This window comes from Malaclemys terrapin, chromosome 2 (genome assembly GCF_027887155.1).
Source record: "Malaclemys terrapin pileata isolate rMalTer1 chromosome 2, rMalTer1.hap1, whole genome shotgun sequence".
NCBI classification, from domain to species: Eukaryota; Metazoa; Chordata; order Testudines; family Emydidae; genus Malaclemys; species Malaclemys terrapin.
The window spans coordinates 267,587,881-267,606,464 of NC_071506.1; the positions used below are offsets into that span (position 1 = coordinate 267,587,881).

Sequence of the window (18,584 nt, forward strand, 5' to 3'; positions counted from 1 at the left end):
GTTCACCCGCACATCCCTATATGTCTTCAAGTATGGGGTATAAAGATCCATAGGGTGGAATGTGTAAGATGAATGGGCACAGCTACTGAAAAATCTTGGATTGAAGGCATATGCACACCTCAAGTGCAAGCAGGGACACTACTCAAAGCAGCAGCAAACTTATGTTAGAAGTTGCTTTGTAGCTTGGAGATGATACAGGTAGTGTTTAGCAATCACAGAATTAAAATATACATCTATATATAAATCCAAAAGAAAAACCTGTAAGTGGTCTAATCAGTTTACATAAAAGCCTACTGAAAATGAAGCACACTTAACATATACATTTTATTATTTTTGTTTTTGTAAAAACACTATCAAACCTCTCATATATAACTCCTCCACCCCACAAGCAACATGTTTTGGAAGACACCAAAATAGACATGCTAGCTGCAGTACATAATTTATCCTACTTACACAAATTCCATGGACAAATACCTGCTTAAGCCCTGTCTTAAATGGGGCTGTGTGTGGATGCAGGGGTCTACTCCCAGTCCCTCAGGATAGGAGCCTTCACTTTGATTTATATATATTAGGGATTAGGTAGAAGATTTTAAGGGCCATTTTTTCTGACTACCATGTCCACAAAGGCAATACAAACTGCAGCAGTTACATATTTTGTTCATCTAGTCACATTTGATGCATTAAAATATATCTATAGGACTAAACTCTTGCAATACTATTACATTTTATTGGTTAAACGAACATTTTGGAACTTTATACATATAAAACAGGATATTTTTGTTGAAAACGCAAACATGTACAAAAATATTCACCACAGTGTTATTTTCTTCATATGTTCTTTGTCAAAACACCAAAAGGCCCCACAGACCTTTATAGTGACAGTTACAATTCATGTTTTTTACCTTAAGAATAATAGCAATCTTGTAACTGCAGTAGAAAGGGAGAAGCACCTCTGAATGGTTCAGTTTTTACAATCCTACCACTGAAAAGCAGCAAGGGGTCTATTCTGGATGCAAGGGATTCTCTTTCAGGATATTTACACCTTCCTTTTCCATCACACAGTTTCCTTAATTTAGATCCTTCCCAAAAGCCCATTGCAACATACTGACCTATTATTCCTCTGGCAGGGGCATAGACACAGGCGGACCACAGCCGACCCGATTAGAACCCAGTCCCACCCAAATCTGATTAAAAAAAGATTGAACCAGATTGCTAAGAGGTGCAGTCTTTTAGAGGCAGCAGCAGCTTTACATATTGCTCTGCTCGACTCTGCTTCCCCATCAACACAAGCTCAAATTCTGCCCCACCATCTAGTCACTGGTCCCCCTTGGCTCTCAGTTCCAAAACTATCAGCCAATCAGGTTCTGGCCAGCCATTCACCCCCAATGTGGAGGGCATACCTCTGGCAATGGGAAGGAAGTAACCAGAGCTGAGTGGTGTGGGATGGAGACAGAGCTTGTGTTGATGGGGAACGGAGCAAAGCCCAGGACTGGGAGCAGAAGGCCATGTGTCAGGTCGCAATGCCACTTATTGGCCCAACCACCTGTTGGTCACTCACACAGGGGATATGCTTCGGTTACAGGGGAGGACTTCCAAGCGACTCTAGTTACTGCCTCTGCATTGGCAGAAGTGCAACCTGCCTTGCCCCCAGACATGGGGGGGATGGGTAGCCTCAATCAAATATGCAACATAATAATATACAATATAAATGATTTGCTGTGATGTCAGACCTCTGTTCACTGCCCAAATTTCCACTCCTAGCTATACCACTACCTTCTGGACAGAAGTAGCTCAATAAGCTTCCTTAAGTGATGAGCTAATCACCAAATTTTATTTATTTATAATAGTTGTGTAGGCCAAGAGACTTTTTCTGTGGTATTATATGATGAAATAAATCTGTACAGCCAGAGTGACAAACCTCTAATAATAGAAATCCCAAAAGAATCTCAACTTAAACAGTACCACAACAAGGTAGGAACATATCTTAGTTTACCTGAAATCTTCTATCGTATTCACAAAACTTGTTAGCCAAATATGCATAGAAGGGGTTATATGTCTTCTCCTGTAGGCAACAGTCAATGAGAACATGAACTATCTCTCTCTCTTGGTGATCTTTAAGTCCAAGCCTGCAATATCAATAACAGTAAAAAACAATGAATTGAGTTTAAATGAAATCTAACTGCCTTAAAGTAAGAGCCACTGGCAATTTCTCTAAACTAAGACCATTCTATTGCAACTGAAATGGAATCCTTAAAGGTTTAAATTGAAATAAGCTGTCAGCAGTATAAGCCAACCCAGTTTCGTCATGGAGAGTAACACTATGTATGTGGCATGACAGAGTGACCCAAACAATCCTGGGCAGGAGGAGAATGAGAGACATGCTATTAGTTTCTGTGCAGGAAAATGCAGGTGATATTCCATATTTGCACTTCCTCTCAGAAAGTGATAAGGACTGGCACTGCAATCATGGATAGCCAATCTGTCCTCCCACCTTCGGGAGGAGTCTCATTACTGTGGCAAGAGCTGAGGCCTGGAGAACTGAGATGAACTGTACAGGGAAGAAGGTAAGGAATGAGCTAAAAGCCGTGGGATCCCCATTCAAACTGGCTAATATTCTTTACTATGATTTTGGGAGGAAATGGCTGTTTTCACATACAACCTTGGCAGGGTTAATGGGGACAGACAGGTACCTGGAGCCGTTAAGTTCTATGAAAAAGCTATGAATGAGAAAGAAAACATCTTTAAAACCTTTTTTGGTTGATAATATGAACCTTTGTATCTCTTGGTCAACAAGTCAAATCTACTCCAGATAGTGACTGAAAATAGTGATTAGATGGTGGCTGGGTTATCTAAGTGAAGTGAGTTTGGTGGTTTCAGTCCAGTTCCTAATAGAAAATGTCTACTTTAAGAACACCAACAATAATTACAAAAACACAATCTGTACTTATTGGCACACTCGTTGGCTGCCTCAGCAGAAAGACCAATGACTGAATGGCCTTCTCACTCGTACAGCTGGCCCAACTAAAAGAGGATTCAGACACACTGGCAAGGAACAGTACCTTGTGCTGCACCTGTTCTGCAATTAAATATGATTTAGTCCTGAGTGCTGTCAAACGTTTGGCAGCACTAAAACCAATTTAAAAGAAAAATGCTTAGTGTTATAATATAAAGAGTGTCAGTCACAATTTGTATTGCTTTGAGATTGGACTTTCATCTGGCATTCATGTGACTGAAATATCCTGTCTGCCTAATTTTAGAATGTAAGCTCTGCTGGGTCTCCCCTGTTTTATACAACACAGTGCAACCAAATTTTAGTTAGTAAAGATCTAAGAAATCTTAGATGGTTGTGTACTTCTCAAGAGATCTGCCACTCCATTTGTGCATACATGCATACTAGGTTTACAATGAAAATACCATCACACAACCAAGATTAGAATTTAGGATTATATAATGTACACATATGGATTAATATTTTTTTTTAAATCACCTGTTTGTAGGAAGCTAAGACTTCAAGTTGTCCAATGAGAAAGCATGATTGTCCCAATTTTCAGGCTGTGGTCTCATTCGCTCAAGTAAATGAAAATGAAATTTTGTTACTGCTCTGATTGTCTGAAAAAACTTTTCTGCATTCTGTTTGTTCTGTTTTGAGCTATTGTGACAGGGTTTCTCATTTTTATTCTCTTGTTAATGGGTCTGGCTCTTGGTTAGTCTTATATGTTTAGTACTGTGCTCATTTTAAAACATTTTAAAATGCCATTACCAGTACCAGTTTGAGAAAATCAGAACTGAGACTAGGTTTTCAATTGAAGTAAAAAGTCTGACACACAGATAATATAATGGATTTTGATTCTCTGGTTTGATACGTAGACTTGATCATATAGAACACTACTCTAGTCCTCACCTAATCCTACCAGATTTTGCTGTTCAGTAGTTTGTTAAAAATGTGTGTGTGCACAGCCATTTGATACGGATTTCACGGAATTAAGTGTAATTTTAGAAGCAACCATTGATTCAGAGCACTCTTCTTTTCCTCGCTTTTTAACTGTTACCATTACCATTTGTACATGGTCATGGTGTGCTAATAGTGAATGGTGCCAGCTGTAGCCTTGTGAATCTGCATTCCTATGTTCAATGGCAGCTTGAAGCATACAGATCTGATTTTTCTGCTGTTTTGCCTTTGAAGACCTAGACATTTTTCCCCTTTCAAATATAAAAGCCAGGATGATCGTTAACCACTGTGAGTTCCAGCATAAAACATTTTAGCTTTCGTAAAGCCACAAACAACAAAAGATTCTCACCATAAAAAAGAGGTTTGAGTCCACCATGAAATACATAATGCCCACAAATATGCATTATCTTGATCTCCTTACAGATAGGCACAATAGTAAGATGCCAATACAGCTCCATCAGGAGCTCTTTAATGACATAGACATCCTACAAAATGTGGAAACACAGCTAAATTGCTAAGGATGAGTACAAAAGAATAGCACAGACTCTTAGGGACAAATCAGAAAGGCTAAAACACAAAATGAGTTACATCTAGCAAAGATGTAAAAAGGACAAATAAGATGGGGATCTTTAAATACATTAAGAACAAGAGAAAGGTGAAGAAAAGGGTAGGTCCTCTCCTTAGCAAGAAAAGAGAGCTAATAATGGACATCATCAAGAAGGCTGAGGTGTTTAATACCTATTTTGCTTCAGTCTTCCTTAAAAAGGTTATTTGTGACCAGATACTTAACACAATATTAACAACAAGGGGTGGTGGTGGTGGGGGTAGGAACAGAAGCCAAAATAGTGAAAAAACAGGCTAAAGAATATTTGGATAAGTTAGATACATTCAAGTCAGCAGGGCCTGATGAATTTCACCCTAGAGTACTTAAGGAACTAGCTGTAGTAATATCGGAACGGTTACCAATTATCTTTGAGAACTCATGAAGAACAGGTTAAGTCCCAGAGAACTGAAGAAGGGCAAACATTGTACCTACCTTTAAAAAGGGGAACAAAGAGGACCCATGAAATTATAGACTAGTCAGACTGACTTCGATACCTAGAAAGATACTGGAACAAACTACTGAAAAATCCGTTTGTAAGCACCTAAAGGATAACAGGGTTATAAGTAACAGTCTGTACCCCGTGTTCACCCCTTTTATAGGATTATGATAAAGCTTGTAACAAAATATGCTTTGTGAGGTATCATCTGAAAACTCATCATTTGCTGATCATTATTATCCTGGTAAAATAGGTGGGCCTACATTGTATGTAAAGATATAAAATTCTATTGTTGTATATTACTAAGACACGTTCCAAGTCTGGAGAGCAGTAACAAAGCAGTTCCCCAGAAACAAAAGGGTAGCCGACACCTCAGCCAGGTGTTAACAAAATCAATCCAGGAAAGAGGATGTGAACAAAAAAAAAATTCTACATCTTGACAAAGAAACAGCTTGGGATTCCTGTCTACACAGACGTTCTGTCTCCTGAACCTCAGCTAGAGATGATTCTCGAAGAAGAGAAAGAACTATCAGAAGGGAGAGCCAAACGACCCAAATTACTCCTCTCTTTCTCTCTACCTAAGGCATCCACAACACCTGAAGAACAAAAGAAACAACTTTTGGACTGGGGGCAGACCCATGACTGAAAGTAATTCAGCCAGTAAGATTACTGAAGCATGTGGTGAGAGAGACCTTTGCTTTGAATTCACTTAGCTTGTTAAGTTAGGCAATAGTTGTATTTTACTTTTATTTTCTTATAACCAGTTCTGACTTTTTTGCCTCATTACTTTTAGTCGCTTAAAATCTATCTTTTGTAGTTGATAAATTTGTGTTATTGTCTGATCTAAACCAGTATGTTTGGATTCAAGTGTTTAGGAAATGCCATTTTGGGATAACAGGATTTGTGCATATCATTTTCTAATAATAAAATGACAGACTTTATATGAGCTTGTATTATCCAGTAGAGAGCTGGGCAATACAAGACGCACATTACTGGCGGAAAGTCTGGGACTCGGAATTCGATGGGTGTTGCTCTGGAGTGTAATTCATGGGTGCCTGGCTATAAATTCATACAATCTAACTGAGAGGGATTTACATGCTTGAGGCTGGGTGTGAGCAGACCAGCAGTAGTAGCTCTCACAGTGAAGCAGTGTAAAAGGCATCCCAGGTTGGAGAATTGAGGTGACACAGCTGTTCAATAGTCCAGATTATACCCTGGGTAATGTCACAGAGACCACATGGATTTGACAATAACAAATCATGCTAAACCAATCTAATGTCTTTCTGTAACAGCATTATTGGCCTAGTGGATAGGTGGGAAGTTGTTTTAGTAAGGCTTTTGACACAGTCCCACATCACATTCTCATAGGGAGATGAGGTCCATATGAAATTACTATAAGATGGATGCACAACTGATTAAAAAAACATACACAAAAAGTAGTTATCGATGGTTCGCTGTCAAACCGTGAGGACGTATCTAGTGTGGTCCTGCAGGGCTCTGTCCTGGCTCCGATACTATTCAATATTTTCATTTATGTCTTGGATAATGTGGTGGATAGTATGCTAGCACTGTGGAGGACAGGATGAGAAATCAAAATGAACTTGACAAAATGGAATTCAATAAAGACAAGTTCAAAGTACTTCACTAAGGAAGAAAATCAATTGCACAACTACAAAATGGGGAATAACTGGCTGGGCAGTAGTACTGCTGAAAAGGATCTAGGAGTTATAGCAGATCACAAAATGAATGAGAGTCAACAATGTGATGAAGCTGCAAAAAAGGCTAATATCATTCTAGAGTGTATAAACACAACTGCAGTATGCAAGACAGGAGAGGTAATTGTCCTGCTCTTCTCAGTACTGGTGAGGCCTCAGCTGGAGTACTGTATCCAGTTTTGGGGCCACGCTTTAAGAAACTGTACAAATTGGAGAGCAACCAAAATGATAAAAACATGACCTCTGAGGAAAGGTTAAAAAAACTGGCATGTTAAGTCTTGAGAAAAGAAGACAGAAAGGGGACCTGACAACAGTCTTCAAATGTGTTAAAGGCTGTTATAAAGAGGACACTGATCAATAGCTCTCCATGTTCACTTAGGAAAATAAGTAATGGGCTTAATCTGCAGCAAGGAAGATTTAGGTTAGATAGTAGGAAAAACTTTCTAATGATAAGGTAGTTAAGCACTGGAATGGGCTTCCAAGAAAGACTATGGAATCCCCATCACTGAAAGTTTTTAAGAAGAGGTCAAACAAATGCCAGTCAGGGATGGTCTAGGTATGCTTGGATTTGCCTCAGCACAGGGGACTGAACTAGAAAACTCTCAAGGTCCTTCACCCCTATATTTCTATGATTCCACCATAGAAACCTAGAGTGCCAGGAAGATACTGCTGAAGTAGCTCACAGCTGGCAACAGCAAAAGCTTGAGATTAACTCCCAAAAGGCATTGGCAAACATAATAGAATAAATTCAAACTTTTAAAAGACAAGGATATTCAGAACTACAAGACTAAAGTTGTGATTAATGCAGTGCACAACAACATGATACTTAATCTAACTGGTGTGCAGGCCAAGTTTAAACAGCCTATATTCACTGCTGCTTCACCTAAATTCTGGCCAGAAAGTTTCTGAGTCATATTACAGTAAAAGCCGTGTTATCCGGCGCCGGTTAGGCACAAATTCGGATAACTAAGGTGGCTCAGGGCTGGGGCATGGGAGGGGGTGCGGGGCGCAGGCTCTGGGAGGGAGTTTGGGTGAAGAACGGGGCTTGGGGCAGGGGCATGGGAGAGGTTTTGGGGTACTGGATCTGGGCAGCGCTCACCGCATGCGGCTCCTCGCAAGCGGCGACATGTTCCTGCTGCTCCTAGGCAGAGGTGCAGCCAGGTGGCTCCACGGATTGTCCCCACCCCGCTCCAAGCGCTGGCTCTGCATCTCCCATTGGCTACAGTCCCCGGCCAATGGGAGATTCAGAGCTGTGGGGGCAGTGCCTGCAGGTGGAGGCAGCGCCTGCAGGTGGAGGCAGCGCACATAGCCGCCTGGTGACGCCTCCACCTAGAAGCACTAGTGACAGGTAGCTGCTTGTGGGGAGCCGCCAAGGTGAGTGCTGCCCAGATCCGGCACCCTGAAATGCCGGTTTCTAGAGTTTTCCGGTTTATGAAGTGCTGGAAAACACAGTTTTTACTGTACCTTGAGTATCACAATTCCTAAAAATGTTTTAATTCTCTATGTGACAGCATCAGCAAGTCTATGTCAAAGGGAGCTAGAACTTTTCCATCCTTCACGAATCTGTTGTACACCCATTGTAGTCTAGCTGATGGATCTGTGAGTGGCTCTATCAGCAAGTACAATAATAAACACAGCTTTCTGTATGGATTTCTCAGACACTTCCCTAAGGGAATGACTGACAAGGAAATTTAGATTTGTATAATTCTGGAAAACATGTTTATGTTTATTATAATCCTTATTTTAGCGTATTCTTCTATGCCACATTCTTTCTGATTACTTAGCCCAGAGCCTTCAGTTGGTATTAACATATACCTCTGCAAAAAACAAACAAACCCTCCTTACTCCTGAGTCAGATCAGTTTTCGTTGCTCCATTCTCAGTTAGTCCCTCTGGGCACCCTCCCATCTGGCGAGACTAGCAGTTCTATGCTGCTCTCCCTGATGTCACTTCTCCTGCGCACAACTTCCCCTGCTCTCCCTGATTGGCAAAGAGGCAACATGAAAAGTTTCCAGCCCAGATAGCACTTCTATTTGTCCCTGGGTTTCAACAGGATCCTGGTGTGTACTTACTTCAAAAGTTTTTCAAATGCATCCAAAAAGTCTTCACTACTCATCAAGACACAGAATATATTTCTCCTGATGTCCGTGTTCATTCTCTGCTTACGAGCAAGCTCCAGTATCTTTGAACTCATCTGAAAAGAAACACATTTTTAAAGAAACATTTACTAACTATGTATTTCATTTTGCACTTGCTATAGGAAACCTATTTCAGTGAAACTTTTCTGATATGATTATATATACATACCTTGAATGAGCTGTGAAGCAACAATCCAAAGACCTAGTGCCCTTACCACTGGAGATGAACATAAGGAGTATCAGGACTTGGCCTCCAAGCAGTGAGATCAGATAACTGACCAGCGAAACTGGACTGAAAGTGATGAAATGAGTAGTCCTTCTCTAAGAGGCCATGCCCTTCTCACCATATTTCTATGCACTTTTAAAAACAGTTCAACCATATGATTTCTAGGGGGACAGCTGGCCCTACCTATAAGGCTACAGACTGTGGAATCCATTTCCAATTTGAGTCCGCCTTTTCCATTTCACCTTACAGTGCACCACAAAATCTTTTACAAATCCACAAGGTCGAAGAGAGAATTTCAGGGCCCGGGCAAGCGTAAGTCCAAATACTAACCACAGTATCACAAGGATATTTGTTCATGTTTCTCAAAGACAAAATTGCCTTGGCACTTTGAATGATTAATAGCAGTCGTCATATTTACCTTTCCTACAGGCAATTTGTGCTGAGTCTTGCTGTTAGTACTATCAATCATTGGTGCTCCGCTCCAAGATGACCCTACTATCCACCAACGGCCAACCTGGTCAGCACTGAGGAGAGATTCCAATGACACACGAAGTTGAGTCTCTCTTCCAGAGCCACTGTTATGAACCTTTTATAACAATAAAATGTTTTCAGTTCCAAAGAGACTTTTTTTTCCTAACAAATTATGCCGTGATCGAAAACCTTTAACAAGTTTCCCGACTATGCTCTCAGACGTTTCTCCCCACAACCTCTCTCTCCAAACAAGATCTGCCAAAATCAACATACTTCTCGTTTATTTTGATTTACATCACAGGAGAGTGCCTAAATCCAGGAGCTCTTGGCATTTTTAAAAAAATGAATTCCAACCAAAAAGACAAATCCAATGAGTTGGTGGATGGAGATAACCTAACACCTTCGTTCAAATTCTAATTTGGAGTTGCAAGTTAAAAATAAACTGTACTGTCCTATTTTCTAATGAACATTTTTATTCACATAAAATCACCAAAAGTTTTGGAACAGTTAATACTTGATCAAGAAATGAGTGGAAGGGAAGAGATGTTACAAGTGCACTAGCAGAGCTGTGTAAAAAGGTTCTACAGCACCTGCTTGCAACATGTCTGTGTCTAGCCTACTGTATTGAATTCCTGACATGTGTGTAATGTATTTACACAAATTTCAGAAAAAAAAGCCCAACGGTGAACCAGACGAGTGGTTCTTAATGGTGTAAGCCTCAGGTCTGAGATACATGGACTCTCTAGAGCCAAACTAAAATCCTGAGGAGGGTGGCAGCTTCTCCACCTGCAGAGGTACATATTTTACTGTGTGGGGTTTTTCAGGTAAGATCTTAAAAATTAACGGCCTGATTCTCATAAATGCTGAGCATTCACAAATCCTGCTGAAGTCAATGGGAGTTGCAGGAACTCAACACCAGGGATGATATCTTAGTCTGTTCTGCACAAACATCAAAAGATCCCACAAGCACAGGGATTTGTCTGTGTCCTTGGATAAAAAACGTCTTCTTTCTCTAAATGTTTTGCAGTGTGTTGGGCACTGACTAACATCCAGAGATGGCTGCATTTCAGTGGTGTTCTCTGTATACAGTCTGTAAAGTCATTTGAAATTCATGGGGACAAAAGGCACTTTTCACAATGTATCGTTCAACCTGCACTGTTACACAAATTCCAAAATAATATTAGCAGGTCATCTGGTCTACACTATATTACTAGTAGCTTAAAAAAGGATCTTGCAATTACTTCCAAAAGTATGATTTAGGGGAAGTAACAGTGCCCAATAACATACTAAAAAAACGTTTTTACCAGTGTTCTCTGCAGCTTGCGCAGCTTCTCAACTGGCTCAGGGTCATACCCTGGGATTTTCCGCATGTCATTGTTTTTTAGTGCCAGCATAGTCTCTAGCATAAAGCGAATCTATGGGTAAAAGAAACAACATTTTTCCAGCGTGTCTGCCATACTGTTATTTAACAAGTGGAAAATTTATCTTGAATGTATTACTGCGCATGCATAAGCATCTCACCTAGCAATACATTCTGGAATCTAGATTATGACATCACAAATAAAGAATACTAGCTAAAAAACAATATTCATTTTAACTCCCACTACATGTATTTGTACTAGGTTTAGATTCCAATTTAATTTTGCTAAACAATACCACAGCCATTGAATTATTTTGGACTTTTAAGTGTACAAACTGTATTATTCCATGAAGTAGATGCATCATCATTTGCATAACACACAAAGCAGACAGCTATTTCAGGGCATGCTGGTGTCTATGCTCTGAGAACAAACTTCTAAGTGCACATTATTTTCTATATGTTAAGTAAGCTAATGCAACAATAATCTCATTGGATGCTAACACTATCTTAAGGTCTAATCAGACTATCGCATGAAACAATTTTAGTAGATACACTTAATACAAAAATTAAACAATTTGGCAAATTAACAGATTTAACCAAGTCCCTGATTAATTCTGTTCATGCTGGGAAGTTTGTGCCCAAACATATCCAAAATGCATACATACCCTAGACTGGTCCTCAAATTTCTTCCCCACAGCATTTGCTTTGTTCTGGGCCTCACTAATCAGATCCTTCAGGGCCAAAGCATCATCTTTTCTCAAGGAAAATCCCACATTTTTCAAGAGGAGCAGAATCAGTTCAATGTCCTTTTCTGCAAAAGTGCTAACAAGCGTCTTGAGAATATCAAAGATCAGCAGCGAATGCACTACGTGAAAGTTATACAGATGGCCAATCAAGGCAAACAGGTTATCGCATTCTTTCCCTTCAGCGTCACTTTTATAGAATTCATCAAATTTCCTCACCACAGCTTCCAAAAAGTGAGCACCAACCTGGCAACAGTTGTATGAAAAGAAAAAGAATATTAGAAAGCAATTAAGCATTTTGCATATGTGGATTTCCCCCCCTCAATTTTACCTGCAAAAAGCGTAAGCAATGAGAAACAAACAAACAAAATTAGCTTATAGGAAAACTGTTGCTCCCATCAGCCAACATTGATTTTCTGTATTTAAATATTCCAAAGGACTCTAAGCTATTGGTTCCATACATATTTTTTAAGAAGCATATTATTTGCCTGGTGTCCCTTTCACTTTATTTGATATTATATATTTACACATGTAATCCAGTTACCTTTTTATTCCTTTATTTGGTAGTAAAAGCAGGTTTGATGAAATCAAGCTAAGGACTTACTAGAAAAGATTTGTTTAAACAAAGAAACCTGGAAACATTTCTCACTGCAACATAGATTGCTATACTCCCAGCTGCCAGACTAATGGTACTCATTATTACTCATAGTTAAGGTTACGTTTTAGTCACGGGAAATTTTATTGAAAATCATTGACAGGTCATGGGCTGTAAACAAAAATTCATGGCCCGTGACCTGTCCATGACTTTTACTATATACCCCTGACTAAAACTTGGGGGGGAGCGAGCTGCCCAGGGGCACTGCATGTTCTGAGGGTGGTGCCATGCAGCCCAGGAAACCCACTGGTGCTGGGGGGCAGAAGCGCGTGGCCCAGGACCCCCACTGGTGCTGGGGGGGTTGGCAGAGCTGGCAGGTTCCCTACCTGGCTCCGTGCCTCCTCCCCCCCCAGCAGCAAAGTTTGGGTGTGGGAGGGGGAACGGGGTTGGGGCACAGGACGAGGTGAGGCGGGCTCTGTCTGGCGCTTACCTGCCCACATAGCTACCCCAGCGGTGGGGGCAGTGCCTGCAGGCAGAGGCAGCACGCAGAGCTGCCTGGCCATGCCTCCGCCTAGCAGCTGGGCGAGGGGAATGTCGCCTTTTTCCGGGGAGCTCCCCAAGTAAGCGCCGCCCAGAGCCAGCCTCACCCAGTCCCCCAACCCCAAACTCTGCTGCTGCATGGGGGTAAGGGAGGTGCGGTGGCCGAAGACTGCCACCGCAATGGCCCGTGCGACTGGCGTATGGGGCTGCCTGAGCTGCTCCTGAGCCAGGCGCACGGGCCGCTGCAGAAGTCACGTCCGTCATGGAATCCGTGACGTCCGTCATGGAATCCGTGACGTCCATGACAAACTCGCAGCCTTACTCAGTCATTTTCATACTAGGAAACAACTTATGTGCCATACAAAAATAAACCATATATGGGTAAAACTTGACATTTTAGATTAAAAACATTATTGGTCAGGAAAAGCCTGATAAAAAGAAAAGCACTTTTTTCTGGCTCCTGGTTGTGCACTTAGCACTATTGCTTGTTGACTTCCTACTGGAGATGAGACTCCGACTTGCTAAATAGATACAATATGGGAAAAACTACCCAGAAAATGACAGACTTCTTTATATTTATTTACAGAAAACTGAGCCTACAAAAAGGTGTGCCAAAATATATACGTTTAAATTGTGGACTGATCACCTGTCAAATATAATTTTTTTTAAAAATGAGTTACGCAATTTAAAAAACTGTGTTGTTATAATGTTAATGTTGCAGTTAAAATCAGTCAGGAAATGTGTATAAGTTAAGGTTCCAACAGCAATGCTGACTTGGTTGCATTACACTTGCAGAATGGTTTAAGGCGTACATTTTATGGCACACTAATATGTCAAGCTGCATGTTCAACAAGAACGAACAGGAGTATTATGTATTTGCTACATAGCCATGTAACATTGCTACAGGATCTTAACTTTTGCATTTTCTGAATCAATTTTAACTGAAACCTTAATGTTACCTTATCACAGTTTTGTGCATTTAATATCCTGTATCTTTTTCAAAGAACAAACTTAAGTGCTTAATAATGCATTTAAGTAGTCCCAATTAGATTCTGAAGTCTACATCACAACTAAATCAATGGTATATGCGAGAGTCTAGAAACTGGTTGACTACATTTAATAGTTTTAAACTTATAAAAAGATGAGGGTTACTATTAAAACAGCGCCAAAATTTTCAAGTCAAATGTGGGGTAAGAACCACCCTTTAAAGCAACAAAAGGAGTAAAAATAAATTTTCTATAATGCAAAGGTTGCACATAGAAAAGTTAACATGATTGTGCCCCTCTGATATTTAGTTTGGTTTAAAAACAGCTAATGCAGAAATATTTCCACCTCATCGAGGTCAACACATTACAGATGCAAGAACTACTTGAATATATCTTTTATATGGGTTCTTTCAATTATATTTCTGCATTACAGAATCAGAATAAGACTTTATGGGAACAGCATCCTGAAACAGCTCATTGTCTCTTGGCAGAAGTTTCAGTGAAATTATCTAAACTCCTGTAATAACTTCCCTTTGACATTACCTGTTCCAACATGTCCTTCATATTAGTAGACAAAGCTTACGTTTATTTTGACTGATATGGTCAAGCCTGAAAATACAACCAACCCTCAAAAAGTTGCTTGATGTGTGTCAAATGCCCTGATCTTGCAAACATTTATAGCTGCAAGCCAACCCACTGACTTCAATGGGACTACTCACATGCATGTGTTAGTGTATGTAGGATCGGGCTTTAGTGGGGCTCCTCAGATGCAGGTAGATTTTTTACTCTATAATGGTTTTAATGAATTCTGTAGTTGGATATACAGGACTCAAGAATGATGTTCTAAAGTAGTCATAGAACAGGACTGGATAATTGTAATTAAAGATGGAAAATATAGTAGCTTTAAGAAATTTTTCAACACCACAGATAGATGTAGGAAGGAATATAAGGCACTAATGGTCTCAATGAGATAAGTTACACTTTATAATGGTGACCAACAATTTATAGAAGAAAATACTCATTCAGATGCAGTAACAAGTGTAAGTGCTTGTCACTTGTGAGAGCCTGCCTACTAAACCATAACTGCGACCACAAGTCAGCCCAGATTGCCATATAGTGAGGTGTAATTTCAGGGATACCATATACTTACTTTCTAACAATTTCAGAAACCACACATTCAAAAAAGTACCTGAATAAAGCACCATAGAAAGTGTTGTGCAACATGATTAGAAAATAAAACAAGCCCAGGCAAAAAGTTACCTCAATTCCCACTGTATGATGAAGAATGCTGACCAAAAGGACATGCTCCATCATCAATCTAACTGGCATCACGGCTGCAGTAACACAAGCATTCATAAGAACATCTGTTAGAGTTTCATTCATGTCCTTTCTACTGTTAGTCATGTATAGCTCTTCCAACTGTCCACTTATGGAGGCCAAATTTGGTTCACTCAACCTATCAGGAAATAAAATTCAGTGTTTGCTTTAGCTTTCCATTTCTTCTTACTCAGTACATATCCTCACTTTTTTTTCAATGTAATATTGCTTTTAATCCAAAACAACAAATGTTCTATTTTTAATCTTTTATTCAACTAGTAGCTCAAAAAGAAAAAGGGACAAATATTTGAAACAGATTTTGGATCTTTCCTGTTCATCAAAATAATTCAGATACACAAATATTTAGTTCACATCTTAGGAGATATTGTCAATAAAAATGAAGTAGTAGTATTCGCAAAGAGTTGATGATGTACTCAGTGCCTGCTGAGCAACAGACTGTAACATACCGTATCTAAAATCCAAGAGCACTCAGCCTCATGTTTGTAATTTATTCAGTGTAGTTATAATGAATCCTTATTACGCAGACTATGGTCCACTGGTATGCAGACCAGTCTGAGACCCACTGGCACAGACTAAAATTAATGTCAACTGAATGTTTTTACATAAAAGCCACAAATAAACATATTGTAATGCGCAATTATTACTGTAAACCTATTCTGAAGTAGTATAAGATACACACTTCTCCTGAGATTCAGGGCTCAGCAATTTTAATAGTTTTTTTTTAATGCTCTTCTTTCATGTGCAGACTGCACAAATTAAGGGCCTGATTCTACATTTTTTTTTTTTTTTAAACCATGCATAGTCCCACTGATGCCCATGGAATTATGTTTGGCCGACAACACCTAATAGTGTTTGTGGAATTCAACTCAAAGTTTTAAATTTACTTATCAATTAAAACTTATCTTCTTTAATAGATTTTTCATCTTCTATAAATGTACTTTCTCCATAATTGAGAATAAAAAAGATACTGTCAAAGATGGCATGCACAAAATTTGACTTTTATTTAAAAAAATCGGTTTGCAAGAAAGAAGTCATACTCACTCCCCTCTCTGGCTTGAACGGTGGCTGCTGTAAACACAGCCTAATAAACAACATCAAACATGTTATATTACCTGTTAATTAGTCCTTTCACTGTTTTCTTCAGTCTTCCAAGTTCTTCCCTCTTTTTGTCATCCATTGTATCGTCAACTCTTCTCACTGGAGGGGGAACATACTTCGTAGCTCTATTGTAAAGACTCTTATCAAAAGAGAAAAACAAGAAAATAGGGCAGTATGTTATAAAAAAAATCTTATTTAAAAATAAATTCATATTCATTTGAAAGTATCTATTTATTAAGTATAAGAAATGGGCTTATTAAGTATACCATAGGTTTATTTCTAATCACTATGAAGCTTTTTTTATTGTAATGCAACACCAATAGTACAAAATTATGCTAAAGGAGCTAACTTGAACAGCATCCAAAAAAGAAACACGCAACAGCCTATCACTTAGGATCAACTCAAATCAAGGTCCCAATTCTCCAAGTTATTCAAGTGCACAACTCCCATAGAACTCAACAGGAATTATGCAAGCCTTCCAAAAAGTGTGCTTGGGCCCCAAATATACCATCTGTGTTCACAGTATTCAATTGTGCATCTGTATCTGATACATCCTCTATTAGGGATGGGATAAATGGTCTGATAGGTCTTTTCCATCACTACCTACTGTAGTCTTACTGGCATGGTGAAACAATGACAGCAAAATCAGAACAAGAACCTCCATGTACATTTCAAGATTTACCAATGCTCATGCTTCAGGGCATTGCCCTATCCCCATAGGGTCAGGAAATTTCACCCTGTAATACATTGCATAAAATTGTCCCCAATTCGCCAGTCTAACTTGGCTTTTTGGCTCTGTGACAAGACTGAAGATAACATGACTTGGCTAGGGCAATTTCCAATCCCTTACAAAACTCAGATCTGAAGTGAAACTTCATGTGAAGGGTGCAAAATTGCATTTGAAAAGCATGAAGCTATTTGATGCAAAACCTGCCCCCAACATACCTTCGCTTCTCTGGAGGTCTTGGCTTTACAGGGTTTATAGTCGCCACCATCCTCTGGGGACATGGGCAACTTTCCGCTTACTTTCCGCTCATTCTCCCAGTTTCCTTCCATATCTGCCTCCTCTGAAGTTTCTAAAGTGTCCTCCATCCTCCCCTCCTCTTCTTCTTCCTCCTCCTCCCCCTCCTCTTCTTCCTCCTGCCCATCTAGCTCCCCCTCCTGATCATCATCTAGGGACTCCAGATCTAGATCCTCCTTATCAACTTCATCCTTCCCCTCATCCTGATCTAGACGCCCCTCATCAGCCGCCTCCTCCTCGCTGCTCTCCTCATACAGGCCGGAGAGGGTGGCCTCGGGCTCCAGGGCCCCCAGCACGTAGCCCAGCCCATCCCGGGCGAAGCTCTGCGGCACGGAGGAGGCTCCCCGCTTCCTGCGCTTGCTGAGCCCCAGGCGCCGCTCCAGCCGCCGGATCTCCTTCTCCTCCTCCTCGTTGGCCGCCAGCAAGGCCCGTTTCCGCGCAGAGGCCGCGGCAGCGGCGCTGGGGCCCTTCTCTGGGAGCCGCTTCGCTTCCTCGCGGGGGCGCTGGTGTCCCGGGGGCGGCGAGGCCGGGACCGCGGCGGGGAGGCGGCATCGCCCCACGCCCTGCGTCTGCTCGCCCCGGCCAGCCCCTGGCGCGCCCGGCTCCTCGCCGGCGTCCGGCTCCTGGTGGTGCCGGCGGCGGCGGCGGCTCCGCTTGAGCCTGCGCTTCTCCTTCCTCAGCTCGCGGCGGCTCCTCCTGCCCCGGCCCCCCGCGGGCTGCAGCCCGGGCTGCGGAGGGGCGAGGTCCCCGGCCGCCTGCACGAACTCCTGCACCGCCAGCCGCAGCTTCTGCAGCCTGCCCGGCTGCCGGCTCCCGCCGCGGCCACCCCGGGCCCCTGCCGCCCGCGTCATGCTCCCCGCGGCCGGGCCCACAGTCACGCTCCGCACCGCCTGGGCGCCGCCATCTCGCCGAGGCAGCCGCTAGCCCCTTCCGGCCCGTTGGGCCGCGGCCTGGGGCAGCAGCGCCACCTGCTGGGGCGGCCCGGGGGGGGGGGGGGGGCAGCGGGGCGGGACTGGAGCGCGGGGCTCGGAGCCCAGCGCCCAGCGAGCATCTAGCGGAGGAGGCCCGGTGCCCCCCGTGTCCCTGCCCCGCATCGCTCTCCAGGCCGCCACGCGCTGCTGCCCGGGACCGTCTCTAGGCCGAGGGCTGCCACATCCCGGTCTTGGGAGCTCCCTGCTCCAGCAGCGCTTCCCAGTTCACACCCAGGGCTGAAGAAGCCCGAGGCCTCTGTCCTGGTACTAGGGATCCAGGCCGCCTGTAGCAGCCCACGTGAATCCCGCCGCGCCCCCCATCTCTGCAGCCGCGCTCCACACCGGCCCTGTATCTTCCACTGACCTGCCCCTTGGGTCCTGCCTCCAGCGCAGC

At 42.0% G+C, this 18,584-nt stretch overlaps 1 protein-coding gene across 1 annotated transcript in view; it reads right to left on the reverse strand.

Annotated features, from left to right (window-relative positions):
* NOM1 (nucleolar protein with MIF4G domain 1) overlaps positions 1-18,137 on the reverse strand; it is a 31,014-nt gene extending 12,877 nt beyond the window's left edge. The window contains exons 1-8 of the mRNA XM_054021111.1: positions 17,144-18,137; positions 16,213-16,337; positions 15,023-15,218; positions 11,564-11,887; positions 10,843-10,953; positions 9,486-9,653; positions 8,776-8,897; positions 1,994-2,126 (exon numbers count right to left, since the gene is read on the reverse strand). Of these exons, the coding sequence (XP_053877086.1) occupies positions 1,994-2,126; positions 8,776-8,897; positions 9,486-9,653; positions 10,843-10,953; positions 11,564-11,887; positions 15,023-15,218; positions 16,213-16,337; positions 17,144-18,070 (2,106 nt within the window). The 5' untranslated portion in view covers positions 18,071-18,137. The remainder of the gene's footprint in view (positions 1-1,993; positions 2,127-8,775; positions 8,898-9,485; positions 9,654-10,842; positions 10,954-11,563; positions 11,888-15,022; positions 15,219-16,212; positions 16,338-17,143) is intronic.
* Between the last annotated feature and the right edge of the window lie 447 nt (positions 18,138-18,584).